General features: G+C 35.9%; 1 protein-coding gene across 2 annotated transcripts; it reads left to right on the top strand.

The window, feature by feature from the left end:
• The first annotated feature begins 272 nt into the window (after positions 1 to 272).
• Positions 273 to 8056, top strand: LOC107820316 (monodehydroascorbate reductase, chloroplastic/mitochondrial). 2 transcript variants are annotated; one of them, XM_016646576.2, is made up of 17 exons: positions 273 to 566; positions 658 to 829; positions 952 to 1051; positions 1887 to 1964; positions 2081 to 2152; positions 2404 to 2522; positions 2778 to 2862; positions 2997 to 3086; positions 4056 to 4157; positions 4252 to 4341; positions 4468 to 4548; positions 5417 to 5488; positions 5566 to 5660; positions 5749 to 5837; positions 5941 to 6003; positions 6155 to 6195; positions 7602 to 8056. In XM_016646576.2, the coding sequence occupies exons 1-17, from the start codon at positions 557 to 559 to the stop codon at positions 7713 to 7715; spliced, it is 1473 nt and encodes a 490-aa protein (XP_016502062.1). In that variant the 5' UTR covers positions 273 to 556; the 3' UTR covers positions 7716 to 8056. The 2 variants fall into 2 exon arrangements, with proteins under 2 accessions (XP_016502062.1, XP_016502063.1); XM_016646577.2 differs by having other exon boundaries at positions 308 to 509.
• The last annotated feature ends 638 nt before the right edge of the window (positions 8057 to 8694 follow it).

The following is an 8694-nucleotide window of genomic DNA, read 5'->3' on the forward strand; positions in this document are numbered from 1 at the left end:
TTCGCTAGTCAAAAATATATATAAAAAATATATATAATATATGAATATACAAAAATATATATTTTATCAGTTATTATTTTTGAAAGTTGCTAAAAATATATATTTTTTACGGACTTTTATATTATTAGTGTGATTTAACTTGTGACAGTAGGTTATTTATTGTTTATTGAGTTAGTTGTAATAGGCATGTAAGATATAATATAGGCATTTTTAACTGAGATTGTGAATTTGTAAAATAGAATATGAATGAAAAACCCCATGTTTTCAAAATAGAAATAGTAATGTATGCATCTCTAAATTTGTCTTCATACAATAGACTAGCTCGCACCCATTTCTATTTTCTGGCATCTGCGTTTTCATCTTCAAAACTGACGCAATTTCAGAAAGAGAAGCGTCTCTTCTGTGCTACCTACGAGTCAATCACGACTTTTCTCTATTGTCGCGACGTTTCGGCCATCTCTAGAGCCAGAATCAGAGTCCTAGAGCCAATTGACACCAATAATTAATCAGTACATGTTAATATTTAATTATTAATTTCAGATCACTTTTTATCCCTATGTCTTCAGGTCTTTAACCTTCCTCAATCTGCTCATCGCTTCAAATATCGCTCTCTGAATCCTAAAGTTTGAGCTCTTTTATTTTCATTTATTATTGTAGTTGCAGTTCACAGATTAATGGCGACCATGCCCAATACGATGCCGTTTAAGCAAGGTCTTTCACTCTGGTGTCCTCAATCAGCTTCGTTAAATCGAATTCCTCGGATTTCTTCTAGGAGCTTCCGGAGAAGTTACGTTGCAGCGGCTTCTTCATTCGCTAACGAGAATCGAGAGTGAGTATCACTTGTCGAGTTCACTTCTGAGCAAATAAATGATACTCTCGAGTTTGATTTTTGATGTTTTTAAATGAGTGAATAATTTGGTGAATTTGAAATGTGGATGATTGTATTTGTAGGTATGTGGTAGTGGGAGGAGGAAACTCAGCTGGATATGCAGCTAAAACTTTTGTTGAACATGGACAAGCTAATGGAAAGCTCTGCATTGTGACCAAAGAGGTAATTTTGGTTAAGTTATTTCCATCTCCGAGTAATTATATACTACAACAGAGTAGGAGTATTATGCTTAAGTTTTTACTACAATTATATTTTGTTGATGAAATTTGTATGTTAGTGTAGAGATAACAAAAACAAAAACAACAACAACAACAACTACACCTCAATCTCAAAAAGGTTGCAGTTAGGCTAATGAATCCTACTGACCATGTTACTCCATTAGCTTTTCCGAGTAATTATTTATTAAAGTTTCAAGCTTTTGTGGCCAAATGGTATTAAAAATTTGTGCCTCTAGGGCTTTGGTCCAATGTCAAAGTAGTACGATGCACATACAAGGAGTTTGAAACCTTGCTATGGAACAATGTTGGTAGTGGAGGGGTAGAGTGGTAGGCCTATTATTCTTAAGTTTCTAGGTCGAAACAACGTTTTCAATAAAAAACAAAGGAAAGTATTTAAGTTTTTAGTGCATTGGTATTTTGTATGTTGGTATAGAGATTTAGAGAAACCATAGTGTTAGAGAACTCCTAATTATTATTTTTTGGTTATTGAAATACAAATTCTTGAGTAATGAAAAGGATCCAAATGGAGGGGATTGGATATAAAGGATTTATGTAGCCGACCTGAACTAGTTTGAGACTGAGGCATAATAGTTGTTTTTGATACTTTGTGATGATTATTCAAATGACTCGCATTTAAATAGTTGTGTCTTTTAAGCAATTATTGTAGTTGAAGATGTATAAAGGAATCTGATTGGTTGGATGCTCGCAATGTTAGATTTAAGGTTTGTTACTTTGCTCGTGTTGGTTTGTTTTGAAATAATTTCCTTTTCGTAATGCAGCCGTATGCACCATATGAACGTCCAGCATTAACTAAAGCATATTTGTTTCCAACAGACAAAAAGCCAGCACGTTTACCGGTGAGCTTTAGTTAGTTTTATGTAGCATGGTTTGGAAACATTTGTAGCTTCTCTGTTATTGTCAATACCAAATTTCTGCATTTGATGAGAAATACCATGTAACTCTATTATTTTAGGGCTTTCATACTTGCGTTGGCTCTGGTGGTGAGAGGCAAACTCCTGATTGGTACAAGGAACAAGGGGTAGAGGTACTGCATTTTTGTATATTGTGTTGCCGCTTGTACAAGTATGATGTAATTGTGACTTTTTTTTTGGTTTACTCAAACGAAAGCAAGGTAAATCTATTGAAAATTTGATAATATATGTACTAGTTAGGAATTCTAGGACAATTTGAGAGGAAACACGATCTCATTTTGTTCTTATTTTATTCCATTATTCAGCTCCAGCATTCTATATGTCAGGTAAGTCTAATTGAAGATAAACATTTACCTTTTTGCAGATGTTATATGAAGATCCTGTAACAGGAATTGATGTAGAAAAGCAAACTCTGACAACCAATTCTGGAAAGTTGCTCAAGTATGGCACCCTTATTATTGCAACCGGATGTACAGCATCCAGGTAACCGTGCTTGCTGTACTAGAGTGCTGCTGATCTGAAACTGTTACTATTTATTTTGCAATAGGAATTCTGGATAGAGGAGAGATCAGAATTTACACTCATCCAGTTGCGCCTTGGTCCAATCAGAAAATGGACCAGGAAAAGATTTTTTCCCCCTTGAATAAACATCATATTCTCTATTTACTGTATTATTATTCCCTCCAAACCTGATTAAACTACCAAATACAGAATAATTTAGTGATTAATTGTCTTCAGATTTCCTGAGAAGATTGGTGGAAGTTTGCCTGGGGTACACTATATTCGGGATGTGGCTGATGCTGATTCATTAATATCCTCACTGGTAAGATCACCCTCATTTTATGCTTATAATTGGTCTTTTAAAATTTAAAGATACATCCCATAACTTTTGAATATGGATGGTTTTCTGGAGTTATATGACTGATATTATTCCTAATCTATGTTATTTTATTTTAGGGGAAAGCAAAAAAGCTTGTAGTTGTTGGTGGTGGCTATATAGGAATGGAAGTTGCTGCAGCTGCTGTGGCCTGGAAACTTGATACAACTGTGAGTTCTCTTAAATGCTTCTTTTCACTTTTGTAAGTAAGAAATGCTGTTTGTGAGAAAAAGAAAATAAGAAACGTTAATCCACGAACCATACTTACCTGCTCCGTTCGTAAAACTAAGTTGCACATTTGGTAGAAAAATTACCATAGAACTATAGAAGCAAAACCTGTTGATGACAACATAAGGAATAATAACATGTGAAGTTCCGAAAGTTATGTTTTATTCTACAAGTCAAAAGAAGTCCATGTCCTTTCTCGTACTAATGAGTCCTCTGCTCAAAGAGTTATCTGAAGCATAATATCCCAGTTTATTATCTTAAAATGAAGCATTTTATTTTCTTATTCCTTTAAAGTTCAGAGGAGAAGCCTAGATGCCCCGGTAAGGAGGTGCGAGCGGCTGGCTTTGGTGGGTGCGAGGAGAGGTAGAGGGCGGCCTAAGAAGTATTGGGGAGAGTGATCAAGCAGGGCATGGCGAGGCTTCAGATTACCGAGGACATGGCCCTAGACAGGAAGTTGTGGAGGTCGAGTATTAGGGTCGTAGGTTAGGAGGTAGTTGTGCATATTTCTACGGCGCGCTAGAGTGAGGCTAGTCTGTTAGGGTTTTGTCTTAGACTGTAAGTGGTTAATGTTGAGTTCACATTACTCTTTCGTTCCTCTTAGTGCCGGGCTTTATCTACTGGTTATTGTTTTGCTTTTCATCTATGTTCTTGTGATGCTGTTATTTCTTTCTAAGTTTTTTATGGATGGTACTAATATATTGTCTCTTTTTGTCTTCTTGAGCCAAGGGTCTATCGGTAACAGCCTCTCTACCCCTCGGGGTAGGGGTAAGGTCTGCGTACACACTACCCTCCCCGGACCCCACTAGTGGGATTTCACTGGGTTGTTGTTGTTGTTTAAAGTTTAAAACTTGCCTGCATTTGAATATGGTACCAGTATACACCTGCTTTTACTAACTTTGTTGGGAACATAGATAATTTTCCCAGAAGAGCATCTTTTGCCAAGATTGTTCACTCCTTCTCTTGCCCAAAAGTATGAGCAACTCTACCAAGACAACGGTGTCAAATTCGTCAAGGTTCTCCTCCTTTCTCCTCTCTAGTTCTGTTTTCAGTCTACCTCCTTTCTCAACCCATTTTATAAGCTTCTAATTGAATTTTATCTTTCCCCAGGGTGCTAAGATAAAACATCTAGAATCTGGTCCAGATGGCCGGGTAGCTGCAGTTAAGCTTGAGGATGGATCAAGTATAGAGACAGACACGGTACAACAACGATTACTAATGTTCTTCAAAGTTTTTATTTAACGAGAATTGGAGTACCTCGTATGATTGTGCAGCTAAAGAAGTTGAAGAGCTCAAGTCATTTGCATATCCTTTATGAATTTGCAGGTCGTTATTGGTATTGGAGCAAAACCTGCTGTCAGTCCATTTGACACGGTTGGCTTAAACAACACTGTTGGTGGAATTGAGGTTAGCACTCTATTTATCTCTTTGTTAGGATTTCTCAAATTGGGGACCTCCCAAATATAGATAAACACTCTCCTAACTGGAAATGGGTTATGATCTTCCACCAAAACATGATATGCTATAAATTGGAATGGTGAATCAACAAATCAAAGTAATACTTACCTTAAAGTTTATTATCAGTTTACTTATCAGTTCTGGACAGGATCTCACTCTAGCTGGTTTATTCTGTTAAGATTCAAATTTATGTCCTTACACGTTTTTCTTCATCTGTAAGGTTCTATGAAGTACATTAGTTGTATTGTCTTGAAGTCTTAACTACATCTGAAAGTAGGCATAGTCTAGTACATCAGAAGGTAGGCAGTAAATTTTGTTCCTGTCCACGAGTCGAAACTATTCATCTTCAGAGCAAATTGCTCCAACTCATACTTGAGCTATTGTTTTGTTACAAATGCACACATGTAAATCTTTTGAATTTGTTTGTTTCCTCTGATTAGCCAAAAAAGAAAAAAAGAAAGGAAAAGAGGCAAAAGAAACTATCCTTTTCCGAAGAAGTCATTTCAGTTTCCCTCAATTGAAGGTGAGAGGATTGTATATGGTTTATTACTCCTGATCATCAGAGCTCTTTTTGTTTTTTGACAGTGGCTGTATTTAGTAATACCAATGAAGAAATTGGTTCCAGGATTAAAAGAGGATATTTTAATTGTGTCTAGATGATATTAACTCTTCTGTAACTTCAGTCCTTTTAATGTTGTTTCTGGGCAAAACTGAGAAATCTGACTAGAATGAAGGTGCTTCTTTCTGTTAACATACCTTAAGAAAGCAAGAGCTTGATTGTTCCTAGTAATGATTGCACTTCAATTTTAAAATTCAGGTGGACGGCCAGTTCCGTACAAGCATACCTGGAATCTTTGCCATTGGAGATGTTGCAGCATTTCCATTGAAGGTTAGATCTTCTGACTAACTCTATACATTTTTTATATTTGTGTAATGAGTTGACCGATGCTAACCATGCACATGCAGATATACAACCGAATTGCACGGGTGGAGCACGTTGACCATGCTCGTAAATCTGCACAGCATTGTATTAAATCATTGCTAACTGCACATACGCACACGTAAGCTAATCCAAGTTCAGTTCATAATCACGGATAAGCTTCTTTTCAATTGAATCTTCCTAAATGTTGTATTGTTTGCTGAATGCAGGTATGACTATTTACCATACTTCTACTCGAGGGTTTTTGAATATGAAGGAAGCCCTAGGAAAGTATGGTGGCAGTTCTTTGGGGACAGCGGTAAACATATTTTTGCTGCTTTTGTTGATCATTTTCAAAGACTGTTATACTTCATATGAAAATAATTCCATAGCTGGTATTAATTATACCATCCTGTGAACAGTTGGGGAGACTGTTGAAGTTGGGAATTTTGATCCAAAGGTTGCAACTTTTTGGATTGACTCTGGTATGTACTCTATTCCTTCTTTTTGAGTGCGTTTGGTTGTGTAGGTTTATTTTTCTTTCCATTTCCTATCTTTTTAAGTTGTACTTCAAAAAGGTGATTCTAATAAATACAAGGCAAAAGAAGAGTGACATAAACATACATCTTCTTGCAGGTAAGCTGAAGGGAGTTCTTCTCGAAAGTGGGAGCCCTGAGGTATGCACTCTTCGAAGGATGTTCTCATGTCAAATTTAGCAGTTATCTATAATGGTCTATATCCGTATATATGCAAGCTGCATAAATGTCTAGATATAGAGCCATCAAAATATTTTCCTTTCTCCTCACTCTTGACCTTTAAAACTGTTACTCTAAAAACCTAACAGGGAAAGAAAAGAAAAAGAAAGGTGACTTGTCGAGGAAGCGTCTGTGTTCAATTTTGCACCAAGAAAGTGATCATTTGTGCCATACCAAAATTTTCTGGGTTTAGAAAGTCGTCTGGTTTTTACCTTCTGATTGGACAGTAAAATGAGTACCTCTAAAATCAATGTGGATAATATATAAAGTATGAGAGATGAAAATATTCTATTGCAAACTGAAATTTAAGCTAATTCAGTCACAATTGTGCTTGTGTATGTGTGTCGTACGCATGATGTATTGTTTATATCACTGCTAATCACATTGCTTTGTGTTGTAAAGATTGCTATGGTTTCCTAACATAGCCATCACTTCAATGTACAAAAGTTTTCCTCTGCTTTTGCTTATCATGCGTTAGGATTCTGTGAACAATTATTTTCCTTAATGACGTTACGGTCATTCTTAAGATCACTTATATGCTACTTAAACCATATAACAGTACCAGTCACTTATCTTTTCTTGAATATGGAATTTGGGTTCAAATATACTCGCACCACGATATAAATACTTCATCTGGGGAAGGAGTCATACATGTGCTCACCAGTTGAAGGAAGCTCAGAAAAAATTAGGGAAGTTCAATGGTAGAGTTGATAGTTAGTTTCAACTGGCTGGAGTTCTAAAAAATTGGATTCTGTTACTGCACGGACGAATAATGTTTTGGGGACTCCTTAGATGTCAAAAGATCAAAAGACTTGGCTTGTTCTATCATGTTATCGGCTTTGAATTAAATGTTAAGCTCCAGCAATAGATAAAATCATACTATAATAACATAAAGGCTTCGTCACATGAACGTTACATCATTGCTTGAAGCACTTGCATCTTCACCACAAACCACTGCCCCCCTCCTTCCTTCCTGAAACAGCATTACAAACATGAAAAGTGCATCGATCAACTTTATTTTTCCTAGAAGTTCATTGGTTTTCTGAACTATTGCACAATGAACAATATGGTATTAATATTCTTCTCATTTATACTGTCTGTATTGTTATTCCGATCATAGATGACCTTTCTGAAAGAGAAATGAATATAAGTTTGTCCCCTACCTAGAAAGGCAAGATTTTGCTTAATTTCTCTCTTATTACTGTCTCATCATTCAGTGAAACTTGATTAGTCTTATGATATCTGAAATTTATAACTGGATTGCATGTTTCTACTGTTGACTGGAAAATATATGATGTGAAACTGATAGTTCTTAACGATCATTTCAGGAATTCCAACTTCTCCCAAAACTTGCACGGAGTCAGCCTTCTGTTGACAAAAGCAAACTTCAAAATGCATCCTCAGTGGAAGAGGCATTAGAAATCGCTCAAGCTTCCTTATAGTAATATGGCGTTCTTAATAACTTTTTTTTTTTTCCAGATAACCAATTTCCCATGCCTCCAATATATAGTAATACCAATTTGGCCATTTCCCCAGGCTGTTATTATATTTGAGAGAGTAAGAGAGAGTGAGAGCGGCATACCGAAAAAAGATTTAAACACTTGTTACGCTAACCATCATCCATTTCTTCTCCGATGATGCTTGCCTGGAGTGCAGCGAGCTTGTTATTCTGAGTATATTGGATTTGACAATAAGAATGTCATAGGAAAATTGGTTTGAAACATAAATTGAAATTGTCTTCTATCTTATTGATAACGTGGATAATTTAAGTTCTATGCTTTCACCTTGATATTCAAGTGCCTCAAGAAGGCTCTATGCCCAAATAAAATTTGACTTGTTTGCCTATGATTCCTCTATCATTCTGCTGTAATGCTTCTAACTATGATACTCTCCACAGTTGTGCTCCTTCAGACAAGCTTAAAGAGTTTTGTGAACTAACAAAAGTTAGATTATGACGAATTTCATCAAGTAATAAATATAGAGAATTTAGTTAACTGATCTAACTAATTTAAGATTGAGACATAGAGAATGGACATGTTAGTTGTACATTAATACCTGTAGGCATATAAATTTTATTGGAATTAAATCCGTAAAATAATTTGGATTATATTTTAAATTCAAGATATATCAGTTCAAATAAATTTATTGGGCTAATATAATTGGATTAGTTATATAAGTCCAACGTATATGGATTAAATAAATAAGTCTTAATCCATTGGGCTAACATATTTAATTGGGCTAAACTATTTAATTGGGCTAAAGTGATGAGCCCACTTCATTAAGCCCAAGATATCATATTCCTAGAGGTCTAATTTGGTGCCACGTGTCAAATGACGTGGCACGCCAAGTCAAACGAAAGAGCCAATATGATCGTGCCACGTGTCAAAAATGACAAGGCATGCCAAGCCAAATTAAAAGACC

The sequence above is a fragment of the Nicotiana tabacum genome, chromosome 23, assembly GCF_000715075.1.
Source record: "Nicotiana tabacum cultivar K326 chromosome 23, ASM71507v2, whole genome shotgun sequence".
NCBI classification, from domain to species: Eukaryota; Viridiplantae; Streptophyta; class Magnoliopsida; order Solanales; family Solanaceae; genus Nicotiana; species Nicotiana tabacum.

Excerpts from the sequence above, each read along its gene's own strand:
- LOC107820316 (XM_016646576.2), top strand. Across the intron at positions 830-951 it reads TTCGCTAACGAGAATCGAGA|GTATGTGGTAGTGGGAGGAG; the intron begins GTGAGTATCACT and ends TTGTATTTGTAG. Across the intron at positions 3,087-4,055 it reads CCTGGAAACTTGATACAACT|ATAATTTTCCCAGAAGAGCA; the intron begins GTGAGTTCTCTT and ends TTGGGAACATAG.